The sequence below is a fragment of the Heterodontus francisci genome, chromosome 30, assembly GCF_036365525.1.
Source record: "Heterodontus francisci isolate sHetFra1 chromosome 30, sHetFra1.hap1, whole genome shotgun sequence".
Taxonomy (NCBI): domain Eukaryota; kingdom Metazoa; phylum Chordata; class Chondrichthyes; order Heterodontiformes; family Heterodontidae; genus Heterodontus; species Heterodontus francisci.
In genome coordinates, this window is record NC_090400.1 from 6632233 (window position 1) to 6655407 (window position 23175).

Consider the following 23175-nt stretch of genomic DNA (forward strand, 5'->3'; position numbering starts at 1 on the left):
ACAGAATCACACAGAATCACGGAATAATACAGTGCTGAAGAGGCCCTTTGGGCAATCGAGTCTGCATCGATGCATTAAAGACACCTGGCCTGTCTACCTAATCCCATTTGCCAGCACTTGGCCCATAGCCTTGAATGTTATGACGTGTTAAGTGTTCATCCAGGTACTTTTTAAAGGATGTGAGGCAACCTGCCTCTACCACCCTCCCAGGCAGGCCATTCCAGACCGTCACCACCCTCTGGGTAAAAAAGTTCTTCCTCAAATCTCCCTTAAACCTCCTGACCCTCACCTTAAACTTGTGTCCCCTCGTAACTGACCCTTCAACTAAGGGGAACAGTTGCTCCCGATCGACCCTGTCCATGCCCCTCATAATCTGGTACACCTCGATCAGGTCACCCCTCAGTCTTCTCTGCTACAGCGAAAACAACCCAAGCTGATCCAACCTCTCTTCCTAGCATAAATGTTTCATCCCAGGCACCATCCTGGTGAATCGCTTCTGCACCCCCTCCAGTACAATCACATCCTTCCTATAATGCGGCGACCAGAATTGCACACAGTACTCCAGCTGTGGCCGTACCAAAGTTCTATACAACTCCCTGCTTTTGTAATCTATGCCTCGATTGATAAAGACAAGTGTCCCATATGCCTTATCACAACCCTATTAACCTGCCCTTCTGCCTTCAGAGATCTATGGACAAACACGCCAAGGTCCCTTTGTTCCTCGGAACTTCCCAGTGTCAGGCCATTCATTGAATACTCCCATGTCACATTACTTCTTCCAAAGTGTATCACCTCACACTTTTCAGGGTTAAATTCCATCTGCCACTTTTCTGCCCATTTGACCATCCCGTCTATGTCTTCCTGTAACTCAAGACACTCAAGATTAAGTGTAGAATTATCAGCATGGCTTCTTCCTTGTATAGGCTGGATCTCTTGCCACAGCCTCTCGCTGGACTGCTTTCCATAATGCTTTCTCCAACGGGCTACCTTTTAAGGTCAAAATCCATAACATTAGCATTTTTGTCAGTTGACACATGACCTTCTCCCCTGGAGTGACCAGACAATGGACCAGGATGTGGAATCCATGGTTATCTATTGATGTCCGGATAAGTATAGCTACCTCAGACCTTCTTTGCTTCAGAATAACCCATTCAATTCAGGAACGTCTCTTGATGGTTTCAGAATATTTGTCTGGAAGGTAACCTTGTGACCTTTCAAGACAGTGAGGCAGATTTTGAATACACAGGCCAGGTCATCTGACTTTCAGTGGCCATCTTTGCAGCACATTGACCTATCCTTTTAAAAAAGTGGACAATTTCAAGAAGTCCACATTGAATAAAATTTGTATCGTGAAAGTTAGGAATATGAGATGTCTTTACTGAGCATGTCAGAATTATTAATGTAACTTTCTTAATACATTATCTGCTGCTAACTATTTTCTGTATTCTTTCTCAGGCAACATTTCTCTATATTGTAGAGGTCAAATACCTTCAGAATCAGGTATAGTTAACAACAATAACTTGCATTTATATGGCTGCTTTACTGTACTAGAATGTCCCATGGCACTTCACAAGGCATTATAAAACAAAATATGACACTGAGCCACATAAAAACATATTAAAGCAGAAGACCAAAAGATCAGGTCAAAGAGGTTAGAGATGAAGGAAGGTGAGGTAGAGGCAGAGATGTTTATAAAGGTGATTCCAGAGCTTTGGGCCTCGGCTGGTGAAGGCACGGCCACCAACGGCGGACACTGAGTTTTGGAGTGAGCGTTAAATTACTTTAATAATTATTGCGGTAAGATATATTTTCAAGTCTTCGGTTTCATTGCATTGCCCTTTCATATAAAGGAAATCAGGCAGAAGATTCATGATATTTGGAAAAAGTGGCTACAATTACAAAGCCTTTGCAGCACAGAAACAGGCCATTTAGCCCAACAGATCCACACTGGTCTTGTGCTCTACACCAACCTCCTCCCAGCCTTCTTCAGCTAACCACATCACATATCCTTTTATTCCTTTTTCCCTCATGTGATTATCCAGTTTCTCCTTAAATACATCTTTACCATTCACCTCAACTACTCCTTGTAGCTAAATAAATGAAACTGGTTTCTCAGACCAAAGGGATCAAGTGAGGGTAATATCTACCTTCATTGCCTGGACTGTAATCTGGTGGAGACAATCGCCCAATGTGGAACCCGTCTAATTTTCATGCCATTAAAATCACAGGGATAAAATCGTGTGGCTTTGACAATGGGCAGGCGAGCTGCTTTACCAGATTATCACCCAGTCTGTGAATGTGAAAATTACCATCATGTCAGTTTTTATTACTGACAGTATATTGTTCCTCAGCAAAATGCTGAGAGACAGCACCTTCACGCTGGCACTTAGATTCTCACTTACCCCAGTGGAGTGATGTCCACCCTTTCAGTTTGTTCTCAGGATGTGTACAGTGCTGGAAAAGCCACATTTATTGTTCATCCTTATTTGCCTCGAGAAGGTGATGGCGCGTCTTCTTCCTGAACAACTGCAGTCCGTGTAGTCCTAGTGCTCCCCTGATGGGAGTTAGGAAATTCCAGGATAATGACCCAGGACAATGAAGAAGCAGCAACAAATGTCCAAGTCGGGATGGTTTGGGACAGGAGAGAAGCTGCACATGATGGCGTTCCCATGACATTGTTGCTTTTGTTTTGTTTTAACGGTAGAGTTATGACCATCGGTGGGTGATATCCTGTCAAAGGGAAACTGGGTGTGAATCTGCAGTGCGTCCTGTAGATAGTAGATACTGCAGTCACAGTCACAGTGCACCAGTGGCAGAGGGAGTGGATACTGAGTCTAGGGGCACCAATACAGCAAGTCAAACTTCATCAGTTTCTATATTCCAGCAGTTTCATGACTTCGAGATTGTAGAGAGGCTATGAGGGATCGGGAGGTGAGCCACTCATTGTAGAGTACTCAGTATCCATCCTGCCTTGTAATCATGGTCTTGATATGGCTGGCTTAGACTCAGCTCCTGGTTACTGGTTACTTCTAAGATATTGCTGATATACTCCCAGTTGGTAATGCTATTGCACACACTCACAAACATGCACATATTCACTTGGAAGCAAGATCTCAAAGAAGGAACCCTTAGCTTCCCATATTTATAGATTGTTTCGTTGGTGAATTCAACTCAGAGTGGGTGGAATGACAGCATCGGGAGAATGGTTAAGTGGTCAGAGGCTATTGACTGAAACCAGTCAATTCAAATCTCCTGCACTCTGGGGAAACTCAATGGTAGATAGGGTTGTTCCCGAGAACACAGGGAATTTGAATTTGCTAACGTATGTGAGTAGTGGGCACCTAGAAACAGGCAAGTTCCAGCAATGAGCCTGATCAAAGTGAAGGAAAAGGGATCCTCTTAGATCAGGGGTACATTGTACCCTTAACATGGCCATTGGGAGAACAGTTGTACCCTACCTTCCCGCTATACTGGCACCATGCCACACACACTGTTGGTTTATTGAACGGCAATCCCAACTTTATTGTTTTGTTCCCACTTCAGGGGATCATCTTGCCTCAGCTTTTCACTGGTTTCATAGCCAACATCTTGAATGCAGTCATCAATTATCTCTTCCTCTTTGTGCTGATGCTGGGAGTGCCGTAAGTAGCAAACAAATTTTAAAAAATGATAAAATATCTATTAATGAAATGTTCACAGAAAACAAACAACCCAAACAACAACCTGCAACAGGACATAGATAGGCTAGCAGAATGGGCAGATAAGTTGCAAATGGATTTTAATACAGAGAATTGTGAGGTGATGCATTTTGGCAGAAGGGGTAGGGAGAGGTAATATAGACTTAATGGTGCAGTTCTAAAGAGTATGCAGGAACAGTGACCGTGGGTGCAAGTGCATAGATCTTTGAAGGTGGCAGGACATACTGAGAGAGTGATTAGCAAAGCATATGGGATATTGAGCTTCATAAATAGAGACACTGAATACAAAAGCAGGGAAGTTATGCTGAATCTTTATAAAGCTCTGGTTAGGCCTCAACTAGAATATTGCATCTAGTTCAGTTCACCACATTTTAGGAAGGATATGAGGCGCCTTGAGAGGGTGCAGAAGAGATTTACCAGAATGGCTCCAGAGCTGGGGGATTTTACTTACAAGGTTAGGTTGGGAAAGCTGGGGTTGTTCTCCCTGGAGCAAAGGAGATTGAGGGGAGATTTGATAGAGGTGTACAAGATTATGACAGGCATAGATAAGTTAGACAAGGAAAAACTGTTGCCATTAACTGATGGTACAAGAACAAGGGGACACAGATTGCAGGTTTTGGGCAGGAAATGCAGGAGGAATGTGCAGAAGTAATGAAACATAGAACCATAGAAAAATTATGGCACAGAAGGAGGCCATTCAGCCCATCATGTCCATGTCAGCCAAAAAAAACTAGCTGCTCAATCTAGTCCCACCTTCCAGTACCTGGTCCACAGCCTTGCTGGTTACTGCACTTCAGGTTCCTTTTAAAAGAATTGAGGGTTTCTGCCTCCACCACCATTCCTGGCAGTGAATTCCAGACACCCACCACCCTCTGGTTGAAAATGCTTTTCCTCATGTGCCCTCGAATCCTTCTACCAATCACCTTAAATCTGTGCCCCCTGGTAATTAACCTCTCCGCGAGGGGAAACAGGTCCTTCCTGTCGACTCTATATAGGCTCCTCATAATTTTGTCCATCTCTATTAAGTCAGCCCTCAGCCTCCTCTGTTCTAAGGAGAACAACCCTTGCCGATCCAATCTTTCCTCATTGCTGCAACTTTCAAGCCCCCGGCAACATTCTTGTAAATCTCCTCTGTGCTCTCTCCAGAGCAATTATGTCCTTCCGGTAATGTGGTGACCAGAACTGTATGCAATAATCCAGATGTTGCCTCACCAGTGTTTTATGCAGTTCCAGCTTTACATCCCTGCTTTTGTATTCTATACCTTGGCCAATAAAGGAAAACATTCCATATACCTTCTTCACCACTCTGTCATCCTGTCCTGCAACCTTCAGGGACCTGCGGATGTGCACTCCAAGGTCTCTCATTTCTTTTACCCCTTTCAATATCCTCCCGTTGACCTGGAACACATGGCCCACGAGGGTGGTGGAAGCAGAGACAATCAATGATTTCAAAAGGAAATTGGATGGGCCCTTGAAGGAAATAAAATTGCAGAGCTACGGGGATCAAGCGGGTGTGGGAATGACTGGACTGCTCCACGGAGAGCTGGCATGGACTTGAATGGCCACCTTCTATGCTGTAAAAAAAATCAATTGTTTGAAGTTGCCTTTAAAATGTGAACTTGGTGTTTTTCAGAGGCTCAGCTGTTGCCAGTGTCATTTCCTGGTACTGTCAAGCTTTACTCCTGCTTGCATACATTCGATGGAAAAAATTGTACGTTGGGACCTGGGCAGGTAGAGTCCAGGGGCAATTTCAACTTTTCAGATTGGTATAAAATGGCCAATATCCAAATAGTCCTACTTTCCTTAACCCTTCTGTGCTTTTCAGACACTTTCTATCCTGTGCCAGTAACTCTTTTCTTTTGTGTAGGATGGTCTACTGACAGCCTGCAGGAGTGGGGGCCCTTTATACGCCTGGCAATTCCTAGCATGTTTATGCTCTGTATTGAATGGTGGACATATTATATTGGAACTTTCCTAGTAGGTAAATAAGCTACCCACTACGAAAATATACACACACCTTTTCACTGTTGTTAACTGGGGCTGAAGGAGACAGAGATCAGTCAATGAAATGTAGTCCAAATAGATACTCTCAAAGCAGATAAGCAAGGCCACTCTTTGCCCTATGGTCATGAGGTTTACAAAGGTTCACAAACTTACACAATATGAAAATATTGAGGGTGAAATTCATCTTGGCTGCTTGTGTAAATGTGTGAGAGTCAATCCACGTGTTTGTCTTTTCCGTGCAGTGTGAAATGAGCTACCAATTCACTATCACTCCCTTCACCCCAATCATCACAAGATTAATTTCTACCCCATTATCTTCCCTCCAGTCAAATCACAATACACAATTCCCCATACAATAGACAAAGCAAACACTGAGGGATAGTTTAAGAGTAATATTATAAGATGGCAAAATCAGCAGAGGGCAAGGAAACGGAAGATTGAAAAGCAACTATGAAATCACACAAATGTATCATTAAAGCAAGAGTACTGAAGCAGTCTGTGCCTGCATGTAGCATGACCAGGAAAACATTCAGGCTGATAAGTGGCAAGTGACATTCTCACCTTCTCCAAGTTCCCCTCCAAGCAACATAACATCCTGACTTGGAACTATATCACATCCCTGTTGCTGAGTCAAAATCCTGGAACTCTCTCACTAACAGCACTGTGGATGTACTGACATCAAATGGACTGCGGCAGTTCAAGAGGGTGTCTCACCACCACCATCTTAAGGTCAATTAGCGATAGCAAACAAATACCGGCCTTGCCAGAGATGCTTGCATCCCATGAACAAATAAGTGATGGAGACAGGAAATGGCCCATGTTACCATAAAATCTGGAAGCAATTTTTATCCCACGAAACACATTAGGAAAGCCAAAACACCAAGAGTCTATTTGTCAAATCAAGATTCATTTTGTACCATCATGTTCTAAATTCTGGACCTGCATTAGACATTAAAATCTATGTTTGATGTAAGTTGACAATATGATCCAATAATTCATGTATTCTTGCTGTTCGGGGACCTGACTGGTTTCCTTTACCAATGTTTGGTGCCTGGTTAACTTGTTTTGACAAAAATGACTCATCCTTTATTTCTCCCCCCACCCCCGAACAGAGTATTGAGGAGATGAAATCTTGACAGATATGAACATCAAGCTTAGCTGACTAAAGGCAAAGAGCGATGCCAAGCCTAATCACCCAAATTCAGTTAATGTTAATGTTTTCCTGAAGAGGAGCAATCATTTTCCATCAAATACTAACCTCTAGGTTGTCCTAAGAATCAGAATTATGAAACTTTTCAGAAGCAATAGCACTTGGAATGTTTGTCTGAGACCGAACAACATTCCAGGTGAAGCCGTTCCTCAAAATCATACAGAAACTTAACCAGAGATTCACAGCATTTGCTGCTTCATCACCTTCTCTGTTTAGTTTCTGTAGCTGATTAGAGGATACACTTAGTTCCACTCTGTGCCCTGAGTGTATGTCAGAATCAGGAAGAAAGGTTTGCATTCATACAGCTCCTGTCACGATCTCAGGATGTCGGAAAACATTTTACTGCCAATGAAATACTTTTTGAAGTGAAGTCACTGTTGTAATGTAGGAAACACGGGAAAGGAGTTTCATGAATCATTGGCCGAAAGTTGGCCTATTTTGAAAAACCTATTTGAGAAATCGAAGGTCTTTGAGTGAAAAACGAGGGTCCCTGGAGTCAGCCAGTGAAGGGACAGATTATATACAGTGGATATTTGGCACTGAGAGGGCTGAATTTTACCGGCCCCTTGAAGCCGCGGGTCGTGGCGTGGGAGCCGGTAAAATGCTGCGGGGAGAGGCCCGCCTAGACCTGCGAGGTTGAGAAGGGCCCGCCACATATTACCGGCGGCGGCAGGAACTCGGTGCAGCCCCCCCCAATCGCCTGGTGGCGGGACCTTCATCAGCATATGTAGATGAACATTTAAAATATTTAAATAAACATCCCTACAGGTGGCGGCTGTCCCACTCCGATATTAGTGCCACCATTCGTGCTCCGCGCCCCTTCGGAACTCTGTACGGAGTTCCGGGCGAGAACCTGGTGGGGACGGGGGAGGAATAAAATTTTCAGTGCAGGTGGGGTGGGGGAGTGGGAGAATCAATTTTTATTGGATGTGGGAATGGTGGGGTTGAAGGGTGAGATTGAAGGTTGAGGGGCAAAGTTCGGGTATTTGAATAATCAACTGATGAACATTTCATTGCCTGAAATGACCATTGGGGGTTTGGGGAAGGGTCTCCATCACTTATTTTTAGATGTATTAAAAATCATACATCTGTACCTTTTAAAAATTAAACTTATTTGTAAGGGCTGTTGCCAGGGACGCGGAGACCACCCCCTCTACATCATTGGGGGCGGCGGTCCGCTCCCTCTATTTAAATGAGTCCCCACATGTAATATCACGGGGCCTCAGGGACGGCGTATCTGCACAGGATGCAGGCCGTTCTTAGAATACGCCACCGTGAACTGCAGCACACTCTTCAAATTCAGCCCAGTGTCTTGATCAGTTCTATTCATCTACAGAATGTGTTGAAGAGGGGAAGGAGTTGAGCTTTAACATCTGTTGTGAAGAATTGTTTTTGTGTGGTTTTACATTTCCAATTCTATTGTTTTATTGTTGACCACTTTACCAATTTTTACATTAAATAAAATGAAAAGAGAGTGAAGGGTGGAGTTGGGGAGTTGGAAGACAGCAGGGAATGTTTTGCAAACCAAGCCATAGGAACAGTCAGACAAAAAGAACAAAGAACAAAGAACAGTACAGCACAGGAACAGGCCATTCGGCCCTCCAAGCCTGCGCCGATCTTGATGCCTGCCTAAACTAAAACCTTCTGCACTTCCGTGGACTGTATCCCTCTATTCCCATCCTATTCATGTATTTGTAAAGATGCCTCTTAATCGTCGCTATCGTACCTGCTTCCACCACCTCCCCCGGCAGCAAGTTCCAGGCACTCAACCCCCTCTGTGTAAAGAACTTACCTCGCACATCCCCTCTAAACTTTGCCCCTCGTACCTTAAACCTATGTCCCCTAGTAACTGACTCTTCCACCCTGGGAAAAAGCTTCTGACTATCCACTCTGTCCATCCACTCATAACTTTGTAAACCTCTATCAGTGTGAATATTTATTGTATTATTTGGAAGGTAATATTATTGTCCTGTATCCATTTCACTCTTGCAGTTTATGATGGGATTAAATGGGACAGCTCTTTCAAATGGCCAGCACAGGCACAACAGACTGATGGTCTCCTTCTGTGCTGTAAGATTCTATAATTCTACATTGTCTCAATCCCTCAACATATTACTGCTCTGTACAGACTGTGCTTATCATATTAAATCAAACAAATCTTAAATAAATGAATGTTTTAGCACATGGCACCAGAGATTGAGGGTCAGTTCAGTACTCTGCTGAGTTACTGATCTCACATGGGCTGTCATGGGGAGTAGCAACTTGGAGGCCAGGCACTGCTCTTCAGAGGAGGAGACAATCAGAGGGGAAGCCATTATCAGACCATTCTTATTACATCCTGGCAGCGGCTTCTGAGCAGCATCGGCAGAATCCTGGAATCCTATCACCTCCCCCACCCCCTCTGATGGAGCTCCCAGGGAGGGAGGAAGATGAGGGCAGGGTAATTAGAAGGGGCACTGACTCCCTACCCCCAAATTAGAAGCATAAGAGATTTGTTTCAGCTCTGTTGAAAGGCTATTATTACATCATTTATTTATCTCCCCTAATATTGGTTTACTTGAATAAAGTTTAACTTACTCTTTGTTCTCTTCCTGTTCACAGGGTTAATTAATCGAGTTCAACTTGGAGCCCAGACCATTATCTTTCAGGTTCTGAACGCAGTGTACACCGTAAGTTGAAGATTCTGTACTTACAGGCCTAATGTATGTTCAACACAACAGGGAAACAAAATCCTTCTGACTGCTTGGAGAATGCATTAAATGAAGGTTAAACCATCTCTTTTTACGACAATTACAATATGGGAGAAACCCAATGCATCTTCAACAATAGCACAAGTACATTTGTAAAATTGCTAACCAGCCACTCAGAGTCACAAAAATTAAAGTTAAGAATGAGGCCATTCAGCCCAGTTTTGCCTGCAATGGTGCTAACTCTTCAACTGGAGCTATCTTCTATAATCCCATTTCTCTGTCCTTTCATCACATTATTTTATATTCTTCCTTTTCAAATATTTACCTAATTCCCTTCTCAGTGATGTTACGGTCTCTGCCTCAGTAGCTCCTTGTGCTATAGTATGCCATGTTCTAATAACTCTCTCTCTGTGTAAACATTTCGTATTACTCCTGCCCTTTGTTTTTCTAATGATAATTCTGAGCCATGCCTCCTTGTTACTGAGTGAAAGCAATTTTCACCATTTAACTTCTCAAAACCTTTTGTATTTTTGGAATCCTTGATCAGATTCTCCTTCAACCTTTCCTGTTCCCTGATGGAGGCTCCATTTTTTCAAGCTGTTGTTTGTTGCTATGACATAAGGACAATAAGGAACAGGAGCAGGAGTCGGCCATATAGTCTCTGGAGTCTGTTCCACCATTCAATAAGGTCATGGCTGATCTTGGACCTGAATTCCACTTTCCCAACTGAACTCCATATCCCTTGATTCCCCCATAGACCAAAAGTCTATCTATCTCAATCTGGAATATACTCACCAAATGAGCATCTACAGCCCTTTGGGGTAGACAATTCCAAAGATTCGTAACCCTGTGAGTGAAGAAATTCCTCCTCATCTCAGTCTTAAATGATTGACCTATTATCATTTGGTGAGACTTAGTCCCCTAGATCTCGACTCTCCAGCCCGTGGAAACAGCCACTCAGCATATACTCTGTCAACCCCCCTCAGAATCATAAAGATTACAGTCAGATTACCTCTCATTCTTCTAAACTCCAGACAGTATAGGCCCACTCTATTCAATCTCTCTTCATAGGACAACTGTCTCATTCCAGGAATCAATCCAGTGAACACTTGTTGCACTACTTCCAAAGAAACTATACCTTTCCTCAGATAGAGACAAAAGCCCTCCATGATACTTGTGATGTGGTCCCACCAAAGCCCTGTGTAATTGCAGCAAGACTGCCTTATTCTTATATTCCAACCTGTTGTACATTATTGCTAGCGTAGTTCGAGTGTTGTTTATAGATGTCTCAGAGTCTTTGTGTGGCTAAATAGTAACTTGTTTATTTTATATGTATAACTATTTACACTGTCATTAAGCATGCCCAGCTAGCACCTCTCATGATGTTTCTAGCAGCTTCTGAGCCTAATACCCATGTGACTATTACATCATCACTACACTGGGAGGACTTACTATCACTCTTTCAAACATTAACCCTTTCAGACCTCTATACTACACAACCCCCTTGCAATAAAGGCCAACAATTTTGTTAAATTAATTCCTGACATCGCTGGCTAGGCCAGCATTTATTGTCCATCCCTAACTGCCCTTGAGAAGGTGGCGAACTGCCTTCTTCAACTGCTGCAGTCCATGTGGGGTAGATACACCCACAGTGCTGTTGGGAAGTGATTTCCAGGATCTGACCCAGCAACAATGAAGGAATGGCGATATAGTCCCAAGTCAGGATGGTGTGCGGTTTGGAGGGGAACATGCGGGTGGTGGTGTTCCCATGCATCTGCTGCCCTTGTCCTTCTAAGTGGTAGAGGCCGTGGGTTTGGAAGGTGCTGTCTAAGGAGCCTTGGTGTGTTGCTGCAGTGCATCTTATTGATGACACACACTGCTGCAACTGTACGTCGGTGGTGGACGGAGTGCATGCTTGTGGATGGGGTGCAAATTGAGCAGGCTGCTTTGTCCTGGACGGTGTCAAGCTTTGTTAGTGTTGTTGGAGCCGACCCATCCAGGCAAGTGGACAGTATTCCATCACACTCGTGACTTGTGCCTTGTAGATGGTGGACAAGCTTTGGGGAGTCAGGAGGTGAGTTACTCAAAGAACAAAGACCAAAGAACAGTACAGCACAGGAACAGGCCATTCGGCCCTCCAAGCCTGCGCCGATCTTGATGCCTGCCTAAACTAAAACCTTCTGCACTTCCGGGGTCCGTATCCCCCTATTCCCATCCTATTCATTTATTTGTCAAGATGCCTCTTAAACGCCTCTATCGTACCTGCTTCCACCACCTCCCCCGGCAACATGTTCCAGGCACTCACCACCCTCTGTGTAAAGAACTTACCTCGCACATCCCCTCTAAACTTTGTCCCTCTCACCTTAAACCTATGTCCCCTAGTAACTGACTCTTCCACCCTGGGAAAAAGCTTCTGACTATCCACTCTGTCAATGCCACTTATAATTTTGTAAACCTCTATCGTGTCGCCCCTCCACCTCCGTCATTCCAGTGAAAACAATCTGAGTTTATCCAATCTCTCGTCATAGCTAATGCCCTCCAGACCAGTCAACATCCTGGTAAACCTCCTCTGTACCCTCTCCAAAGCCTCCACGTCCTTCTGGTAGTGTGGCGACCAGAATTGCATGCAATATTCTAAGTGTGGCCGAACTAAAGTTCTGTACAGCTGCAGCATGACTTGCCTATTTTTATACTCTATGCCCCGACCGATGAAGGCAAGCATGCCGTATGCCTTCTTGACTACCTTATCCACCTGCGTTGCCACTTTCAGTGACCTGTGGACCTGTACGCCCAGATCTCTCTGCCTGTCAATACTCCTAAGGGTTCTGCCATTTACTGTGTACTTCCCACCTGCATTAGACCTTCCAAAATGCATTACCTCACATTTGTCCGGATTAAACTCCATCTGCCATTTCTCCGCCCAAGTCTCCAACCAATCTATATCCTGCTGTATCCTCTGACAATCCTCATCATTATCTGCAACTCCACCAACCTTTGTGTCGTCTGCAAACTTACGAATCAGACCAGCTACATTTTCCTCCAAATCATTTATAAACAATACAAACAGCAAAGGTCCCAGCACTGATCCCTGCGGAACACCACTAGTCACAGCGCTCCATTCAGAAAAGCACCCTTCCACTGATACCCTCTGTCTTCTATGACTGAGCCAGTTCTGTATCCATCTTGCCAGCTCCCCTCTGATCCCATGTGACTTCACCTTTTGTATCAGTCAGCCATGAGGGACCTTGTCAAAGGCTCACTGCAGGATTTCTCACCTTTGACCTGCTCTTGTAGCCACAGTATTTATATGGCTACTCCAGTTCAGTTTCTGTTCAATGGTAACCGCCAGGATGTTGATAGTTGGGGATTCAGCGATGGTAATGCCATTGAAAGTCAAGAGAGATGGTTAGATTCTCCCTTGTTGGAGATGGTCATTGCCTGGCATTTGTGCGGTGCAAATGTTTCTTGCCCCCTATCAGCTCAAGCCTGGATATTGTCCAGGTCTTGCTGCATTTCTACACGGACTGCTTCAGTATCTGAGTCATCACGAATGGTGCTGGACAACATGCCATTTGACTTACTAATTGCTTGTTACATCCACCCACAGATTCATTGATGGAGCAGTTACTTTCAGCAACTAATTGAATGGGGGATAGAGAGAGAATAACTGTTTATATTCTTTCTCCTGCAGATTGCTTTAGGATACAGTCTGGCTGTAACTGTTCATGTGGGTAATGCGCTGGGTGCCAGAAATCCAGAGCAGGCTGTAAACTCTGTTAAAGTTGCTTTGTGCTGCATTGGTGAGTCCAATAGTTTAAACTCATTGACTAAAATTCTATTTATTCAAGTGATATCCAAGTCCGAATGGTGTGTGACCTGGAGGGAACTTGCAAGTGGTGATGTTCCCATGCACCTGCTGTCCTTGTTGTTCTAGGCAGTAGAGGTTGTGGGTTTGGAAGGTGCTGTCGAAGAAATAGATAGTGTCAGAATGTGCCAGGATGAAGGGGTTGGAGATTGGGTCCAATGACAGGGGAACCAATCAAGCACTGAGTGGTGTTCAGTGTTGCTCTGGCTGTCCCAGGTAAATGGTGAGTCTTCCATCACACCCCCAACTCGAGCCTTTCAGATGGGAAAGAGGTTTTGAGTGACCAGATCTCTCAGTCTGTGCTTCGCTATTGTAGTCAAGGTGTCAGTATGGCTGATCTAGTTACCTTTCTGGGCAATGGTGACCCCCTGACCCCCAGGAGGTTGGTGATGGGACGCTCAGCAATGGGGGTATAGTTGATGTTTAAGCAGAGATGGCTGGACTTTCTCTTATTTGAATTGGTAATTAACCTGGCACTTAGATGGTGCAAATGTTACCAGTCATTTATCAGTTCAAGCCTTGGTATTATCCAGATCCTTCTGTAGGCTGTTTCATTATTGGAGGAGTTATAAATGGAGTTGTGTACTGCAAAATTCATCAGCAAACAGTTCCCCTTCCAACCTTGTGAGAGAGGGAAGGTTATTGATGAAGCAGCCAAAGATATCTGGACCAAAACTGTACAGAAATCAGGAGACAAAAGAAAAGGTGATTTTCCACCTCCCTAAACCAGGGGGACTGAGGCCAATGTATAACTTTTACCACCATTCCTATCAATACCATCTACCCCCTCCACCCTGCTCAGCTCAGCTAATTCAGAACAGATTGGGGATTAAAGCTGGGCCATTCCCCAAGTGTCCAACACACAAACTCATTGCCTTTACCAGGGAAGCTGAAGGCAATTATTGATAAAGCTGGATAACTGTGTAAATCCTGCTTCCAGCTGGGAGGAGGCAAGACTCCCAACACAGAGTCTACAGGCGGAGGATCAGCTCTCTCGACATGTCTGAGCACCAGTGCCTCAGGCTCTCATGGCAGATCACTGCTGAAATCTGCAGCCTCCTGGAACAAGATCTCCGTCCCAGCGGAGCAGGTGGGTACACATTTCCAGTGGTTGACAAGGTGTCTGTGACTGGAGGGCCACACCTACCTGTCCAACCTCCAGCCTCTGCCTCTTGCCAAGTTGTGTGCTCTCTTTTCCTGCAAGGAAAGAAAGCAGAGAGATGTGAGTGGCGGTAATGGCTTGGGCAGAGAGGAGGGAAGGATAACATTTGAGGACTGAGTGAGGCATGGGTGTGGAAGCACAATAGGCTGAGGTTGAGTGTTGGCTGTTTGGATGGGGATATGAGGTGCCTGCAGGGAGAGGAATGAGTGGAGCTGCAAGGTGTGTTGTCCTGAGGAGTGCTGTGCAGGAGAACACTGGGCAAGTCAGAGTGTGGGGCTTGGCACCTGAGAGTGTTTTACCACTCACCTTTCCTGCCCTCCTGAGGTACTGGATCCTCTTGGCACACTGTCCACACTCCTGCTGCTGACTTCCTCAGCCACTTCCATCCACACCTGCTTAGTTGGAGAGGGTGTCGTCTTCCTCCTGTCCTTGAGTGAGTTCACTTCACTGCAGCCCCTCAAATCCCACAGCAGGACCTCCAGGTAAGAGTGAGACCCTGGGAGCAGCCTTCCCAGGTCTCCTCTCCATTTCTGTGGTTGCTGCAGATTCAGCAATCCAACTGCTGGCGGGCCCTTTTATTCAGAGTCCCAGGATTCTGTCCCAGTGACAGCGAAGGAGCAGTGATATATTTCCAAATCAGGATGTGACTTGAAGGGGAACTTTCAGGTGGTGGTGTTCCCCGGTGCCTGCTACCCTTGTTCTTCCAGCTGGTAGAAGTTGTGGGTTTGGAAGGTGTTGCCGAAGGAGACTTGGTGAGTTGCCGCAGTGCATCTTGTTGGTGGTACACACTGCAGCCACTGTGCATCGGTGGTGGAAGAAGTCGATGTTTGAGGTGGTGGATGGGGTGCCGATCAAGCAGGCTGCTCTGTCCTGAATGGTGTTGGGCTTCTTGAGTGTTGGAGCTGTACTGATCCAAACTGAGTATTTCCATCCTTTTCTGTTTTTATTTTATCTTTAGGAAGATGCCATGTTTGATTCCTGATCTGTGCTGAGTTAACTAATCTCAGTTGGGTTCCAGCTAGATTTGTACAATTGGCCTCAACAATCTGGATTAGGGAGGGGAAAATCAGCTCTGGTTCCAGCTCCTGATCATTATTCAATGTGTGGGTCTGGACAATGGGTGAGGACAGGATCAGGTCCAATGGTGATGACACCACAGTCAATAGATTCACATTCACTGTCTAGGCTTATCCAGGAAGAAGGTCCCTGGAGCAAGTTACAGGAGGGGGAGGAGGTTCCATCAAACTCCCAGGCAAACAAAACTGGGGGAGGATGGGGTTCATGTGTTAGGAAAAGGGAGGGAAAAAATAAACAGTGAATTGCAATGCTCTGTAAAAAGTTTATCTCGATCTTCAAATAGACTTTTTCTTCTTTGGCCTCCTTATCTCGAGAGACAATGGATACACGCCTGGAGGTGGTCAGTGGTTTGTGAAGCAGCACCTGGAGTGGCTATAAAGGCCAATTCTAGAGTGACAGGCTCTTCCACAGGTGCTGCAGAGAAATTTGTTTGTCGGGGCTGTTGCACAGTTGGCTCTCCCCTTGCGCCTCTGTCTTTTTTCCTGCCAACTACTAAGTCTCTTCGACTCGCCACATTTTAGCCCCGTCTTTATGGCTGCCCGCCAGTTTGATGAGAATTCTTCATATTTTACATTTATTTTCACAGGGTGCATTACCTTAGTTAATGCAGTGATAATTGGAGCGATAAAGGATGTGGTGGGCTATATATTCACCACTGACAAGTTAGTAAAAACAAATTCTACAAGAATAAAAACTCATCAACATGCATTTTCAAAATGGATTCAGAATCAGCTGAAAGCTCTCTGATATTCCTCTTCTCCTTTTCCAGAGAAATTGTTCATTTAGTTGCAGAAGTAATTCCACTCTATGCTGCTCTTCATTGGGTTACTTCCATGGCTGTGAGTATTTCAGTATCTGTGATTTTCATACAGGTTATCATGTGACATTTCTTTTGTTTGTTACTTTTAATTGTTAACTCCTTTATTTTAAATTTATTGTATTATATCAGTGTAGTTTTACCTTTTTTAATTAGGTCATGGGACATGGGCATTGCTGCCATGACCAACGTTTGTTGTCCATCCCCAATTACCCTTGAGAACAACTGAGTGACTTGCTGGGCCATCTCAGAGGCAGTGAAGAGACAACCACATTGCTGTGGGTCTCAAGTCACATATAGGCTTGACTTGGTAAGGATGGCAGATTTCCTCCCCCGAAGGATGTCAATGAACCAGATGGGTTCCTTTGCCAATCTGGTCATTCCACAGTCACCATTACTGACGCTAGCTTTTTATTCCTGATTTTTATTCAATGAATTGACTTCAACCTCCCCAGCTGCCACGGTAGAGATTTTAACTCATGATGCTAAGATCATTAGTGCAGGTGTCAGAATTACTGATCCAGTAACATAACCAATATTTTACAATAACCCCAAAGCACATTTCTGTTAGATTCTGCATGTCACACTTCATAGTGTTATACTGCAGTTTCTACTCAGTTACCGATGCAATCCAATCTTAGAGAATTTTACAGCAGAGAAATACGCCATTCAGCCCAACTGGTCTGTGCCAGTGTTTTTACTGCACCCAAGCCTCTGATCACTCAAGCTCATTTCACCCGAAGTATCCTAAATATCCTGTATTTTGAGAACAGGAGATATCTGAGTTTCCAAATGATCGATTCGAAGCCAATCTCATAGCTGTACTGAAACGACTGGGTATGACAGCAGCTCGCTGTGGTACACAGGCCTTCAGGAGTATCTGAGCCCCCTTGTCTTGACTGGATCCAGTGCAGTCAGCTGCTTCGTAATATCCGGAGGAGTGAAGCAATTCAGAATGATATCGACAGTGTTGATAGTGAAAGATATCTAAATGTGGTTTCTGTGGGATCGTCCACATGGTAAATACCTCCATAAAAGGAGTCTCCGCCTGAACCACCACTGAAGCTAAAGGGGGAGAAGGGTAAAGGAATTCATCCCCAATGCCTGCCATCTCTGAATGGTTTGAAGTGTTTCTGTTCTGGGATCACTGCACTTTTAATTTTAATTTATTTGTTTTAAGCTAAAGTTTGACGGAAAGAGAGCAGTTTTTTTTATTCATTCATCCATGGGATGTGGGCATCATTGGCTAGACCACCATTTATTGCCCATCCCTAATGGCCCTTGAGAAGGTGGTGGTGAGCTGCCTTTTCGAACTGTTGCAGTTCATGTGAGATAGGTACACCTACAGTGCTGTTAGGAAGGGAGTTCCAGGATTTTCACCCAGCAACAGTGAAAGAATGGCGATATAGTTCCAAGTCAGGATGGTGTGTGACTTGGAGGGGAATTTGCAGGTGCTGGTGTTCCCATGCATTTGCTGCCCTTGTCCTTCTAGTTGGTAGAAGTCGCAGGTTTGGAAGGTACCTAAGGAGCCTTGGTGCATTGCTGCAGTGCATCTTGTAAATGGTACACACTGCTGCCACTGTGCTTTGGTGGTGGAGGGAGTGAATGGCTGCAAATTTGCAAACAATCAAGCGGGCTGCTTTGTCCTGGACGGTGTTGAGCTTCTTGAGTGTTGTTGGAGCTGCACCCATCCAGGCAAGTGGAGAGTATTCCATCACACTCCTGACTTGTGCCTTGTAGTTGGTGGACAGGCTTTGGGGAGACAGGAGGTGAGTTACTTGCCGCAAGATACCTAACCTCCGACCTGCTCTTGTAGCCACAGTATTTATATGACTATTCCAGTTCCGTTTATGCTCAATGGTAACCCCGAGGATGTTGATAGTGGTGGATTCAGCGATGGTTAATGCTATTGAATGTCAAGGGGAGATGATTAGATTCTCTCTTGTTGGAGATGGTCATTGCCTGGCAGTTATGTGGTGTGAATGTTACTTGCCACTGATCAGTCCAAGCCTGGATATTGTCCAGTTCTTGCTGCATTTCTACACTGACTGCTTCTGTATCTGAGTCGTCGTGAATGGTGCTGAACATTATCCAATCATCAGCAAACATCCCCACTTCTGATCTTATGATTGAAGGCAGGTCATTGATGAAGCAGCTGAAGATGCTTCTGACGCTGAGGAATTCCTGCAGTGATGTGCTCGAGCTGAGATGATTGACCTCTAACAACCACAACCATCTTTCTTTGTGCTTGGTATGACTCCAACCAGCAGAGAGTTTTCGGCCGATTCCCAATGACTTCAGTGTTGCTCGGGCTTCTTGATGCCATACTCGGTCAAATGCTGCCTTGATGTTGAGGGCAGTCATTCTCACCTCACCTCTTGAATTCAGCTTTTTTGTCCATGTTTGAACCAATGAGGTCAGGAGCTGAGTGGCTCTAGTGGAACTCAAAATGAGCGTCACTGAGTAGGTTATTGCTCAGCAAGTGCCGCTTGATGGCACTGTTGATGACACTGTCCATCACTTTACTGATGCTTGAGAGTAGACTGGGTGGTAATTGGCCGGATTGGACTTGTCCTGCTTTTTGTGTACAGGACATACTTGGGGCAATTTTCCACATTGCAGGGTAAATGCCAGTGTTGTAGCTGTACTGGAACAGCTTGGCTGGGGGTGCGGCAAGTTCTGGAGCACAGATCTTCTGTACTATTGCCGGAACATTGTCAGGGCCCATAGCCTTTGCAGTATCCAATGCCTTCAGTCGTTTCTTGATATCACGCAGAAGGAATTGAATTGGCTGAAATCTGACATCTGTGATGCTGGGGACTTCAGGAGGAGGCTGATTTGTATCATCAACTTGGTACTTCTAGCTGAAGATTGTTGCAAATGCTTCAGCCTTATCTTTTGCACTGATGTGAGGTGGGGATTGAGGTGGGGATATTTATGGAGCCACCTTCTCCAGTTCGTTGTTTAATTGTCCACCACCATTCACGGCTGAATTTGGCAGGACTGCAGAGCTTAGATCTGATCCGTTGGTTATGGGATCGCTTAGCTCTGTCTTTTGCATGCTGCTTACACAGTTTGACATGCAAGTAGTCCTGTGTTGTAGCTTCACCAGGTTGACACCTCATTTTGAGGTATGCCTGGTGCTGCTCCTGGCATGCCCTCCTGCACTCTTCACTGAACCAGGGTTGGTCTCCTGGCTTGATGGTAATGGTAGAGTGGGGGAAATGCTGGGCCATGAGGTTACAGATTGTGGTTGAATACAATTCTGCTGCTACTGATGGCCCACAGTGTCTCATGGATGCCCAGTTTTGCATTGCTAGATCTGTTCAAAATTTATCCCATTTAGCACAGTGGCAGTGCCACATAACACAATGGAGGGCATCCTCAATGTGGCTTTGTCCCCACAAGGACTGTGCGGTGGTCACTCCTACCAATACTGTCATGGACAGATGCATCTGCGGCAGGCAGCTTAGTGAGGACAAAGTCAAGTCTGCTTTTCTGTCTTGTTGGTTCTCTCACCACCTGCTGCAGACCCAGTCTAGCAGCTGTGTCCTTTAGGACTTGGCCAGCTCGGTCAGTAGCAGTGCTACCGAGCCACTCTTGCTGATGGACATTGAAGTCCCCTACCCAGAGTACATTCTGTGCCCTTGCTACCCTCAGTGCTTCCTCCAAGTGGAGTTCAACATGGAGTAGTACTGACTCATCAGCTGAGGGAGGGCAGTAGGTGGTAATCAAAAGGAGGTGTCCTTCCCCATGTTTGACCTGATGCCATGAGACTTCATGGGGTCCGGAGTCGATGTTGAGGACTCCCAGTGCACCTCCCTCCCGACTGTATACCACTGTGCCGCCACCTCTGCTGGGTCTGTCCTGCCGGTGAGACAGGATATAGCCAGGGATGGTGATGGCAGTGTGGGACGTTGTCTGTAAGGTATGATTCCATGAGTCTGACTATGTCAGGCTGTTGCTACATAATATCAATGACTGTGTTCGAAATGTAAACTACTGGTTATGAATGATTTGAGGACATGTTTATTCATTAGGTTTGGTTTCATTCCTGTACAAACGACAGCAGAATGTTATGTAATCACTAATATATTCTGTTTATCTGTTCTACAGGCTGTAAGTGGTGGAGTGTTAAGAGGAATTGGGAAGCAAAAATTGGGAGCTATCATTCAATTCATTGGATTCTGTCTAATTGCACTTCCCATTGGAATCTCACTGATGTTTGATGCAAAACTTGGTGTCATTGGTAGGAATTTAAATATTTTTTCTTTTTGTTCTTTACCGTCAATTGTCACCCTTCACCCGCTCTCTTTAAAGTACTGAGGATATTGTTCCACCTCGAGATCTGTGCTGGAGAGTGTAGTTGGGTGAAAGGTCTGTCTCTGGGATGCAACATGAGTGTAACCAACACTGTGGAATTCAGGGGCTAATGTCTCTCCGTCCTCACACTGTACTATTATATCCGGCACCTTGCTCACATGGCCATTTTTCATGTGTAACAATAGTCACTGGAATATTGGCAGGAGGTGAGTCATAGTGTCTTAGTTCCATAGAGTCATTTACGGCATAGAAGGAAGCAATTTGGCCATCGAATCTACTCCGGCTTTATTTCAATCAATCCAGTCAATCCCATTCCCCTGCTCTACTCCGTAGTCCTGCAAAGTTATTTCCCTTGAAGGGCCCATTTCCTTTTGAAATTATTGGGGGGAGTTTTATGCTCTCCCCTGTGTCAGGTTTGGAGACGGGGAGAGCATATAATCGGGCGGGATGGTGACAGGGTGGTGGGGGGACCCCGCCACCTCCCTGCTTCCACCCAAATTAAGTCTGGGGGAGGAAGCCCTGTGAACAGCCTTCCCACCATGCTGCTAATTGAGGCCCTTAAGAGGGCAGTTAATGCCCAATGAATGGCCTCATTCCAGCAGCAGGTGGGCCTCTCACCGTACGGGGAGCCTGTCAAGCAAACCTGTTCAGGTTGCTTGCTGGCTTCGGGGGTGGGTGGGGCTCTCGTTAAAAGGCACTTTGTGCTTGAATGAGGGTCCTGACAATTGTGAAGTGGGGAAGGCTGAGAGCGACCACCACCCCCCACCCCCCCCCACCCCCCCCCACCCCCACCCCGCCCTGGCTGCTGACCCCCCCTAAACCCCCCCTCCCCCACGATCCCAAGCCACAAAACCCCTTCCGTCCTGACCTACCTGTGGCCTGGGTCCCTCGGCCAGCCATGGCTACCAGTAGTTCCAATACCGGCAGCAGCCATCACCTCTGCAGTGACGCTGCTCAGTTAAACAGCTGCCAGCCTCTGATTGGCCAACAGCTCTCAGCAGCTGGAACTTCTCCCACTGGGGTCCTTGATCCCAAGGAAGACCCGCCGCTGCCCACTTCAGTGCATATTAGGAATCGATCCAGCATGCCTTCTCCAGAGGAGGCGACGTTGAGCTCTCACTGGCACTTTTGCCGGTGGTCGAAACCCCCATTGCCCATATAAAATCACGGCCATTGATTGTCTCTGTTTCCACCACCCTCATTACCACTCGCTGTGTAAAAAACGTTCGTCCTCACATTCCCTCTGCATCTCTTGCCTCAAACCTTAAATCTGTGTCCTCTGGTCCTTATGCCATCAGCTAATGGGAACAGTTCCGAAGAAGGGTCACTGACCCGAAACGTTAACTCTGCTTCTCTTTCCACAGATGCTGCCAGACCTGCTGAGTGATTCCAGCATTTCTTGTTTTTATAACAGTTTTTCTTTGTCTACCTTATCTAAACCTGTCATAATCTTGTACAACTCTTTGAAATCTCACCTCAATCTTCTTTGCTCCAGAGAAAACAACTCAGCTTCTCCAACCTAACTTTGTCGCAAATATTCCTCGTCCCTGGAACCATTCTGGTAAATCTCCTCTGCACCTTCTCAAGGACATTTACATCCTTCCTAAAGTGTGGTGACCAGTACTGGACTCAGTTCTCTATTTGTGGCCTAACCAGAGCTTTATGAAGGTTCAACATAACTTTCCCACTTTTACACTCAATACTTATGAAGCCCAAGATCCCATCTGCTTTGCTAATTCCTCTCTCAATATATCCTGCCATCTTCAAAGATCAATGCACATGAATCCCTTGGTCTGTCTGTCCCTGAACACTCTTTAGAACTGTACCATACAGTCTATTTGTCTCTCCCTATCCCTTCTGCCAAAATGCATCACCTCACACTTTGCTGTATTAAATTCTATTTGCCACGTGGCTGCCCATTCTGCTAGTCTGTCTATGTCCCGTTGCAGAAGATTTGTTTCATCGTTACTGTTTGCCACACCTCCAAGTTTGGCATCATCAGCAAGTTTTGAGAACTTTATTCTCTATTCCAATATCCAATTCATTTATACATATCGAAAAAGCAGTGGTCCAAGCACTGACCCTTGGGGAACACCACTATCTACAACCTCCAGTCTGAAAAACAGCCATTTATGATGACTATCTGTTTTCCGTCCTTAAACCAATTTTTTTTATTAAAGCTGATATCCTGCTATTCCGTAAGCCTTAATTATGTTAACTAGCTATTTGGGTGGTACTTTGTCAAACCCTTTCTTGAAATCTAAATGCACAACATCATTGCATTTCCATCATTAACCTTCTCTGTTACTTCATCAAAGAATTCAATTAG

General features: G+C 45.3%; 1 protein-coding gene across 1 annotated transcript in view; it reads left to right on the forward strand.

Moving 5' to 3' along the window:
• LOC137346464 (multidrug and toxin extrusion protein 1-like) overlaps positions 1-23175 on the forward strand; it is a 69446-nt gene that overhangs the window by 28580 nt on the left and 17691 nt on the right. The window contains exons 6-14 of the mRNA XM_068009916.1: positions 1456-1500; positions 3544-3641; positions 5332-5429; positions 5566-5679; positions 9514-9581; positions 13294-13402; positions 16293-16368; positions 16476-16545; positions 20640-20772. Coding sequence (XP_067866017.1) covers positions 1456-1500; positions 3544-3641; positions 5332-5429; positions 5566-5679; positions 9514-9581; positions 13294-13402; positions 16293-16368; positions 16476-16545; positions 20640-20772 — 811 coding nt within the window. The remainder of the gene's footprint in view (positions 1-1455; positions 1501-3543; positions 3642-5331; positions 5430-5565; positions 5680-9513; positions 9582-13293; positions 13403-16292; positions 16369-16475; positions 16546-20639; positions 20773-23175) is intronic.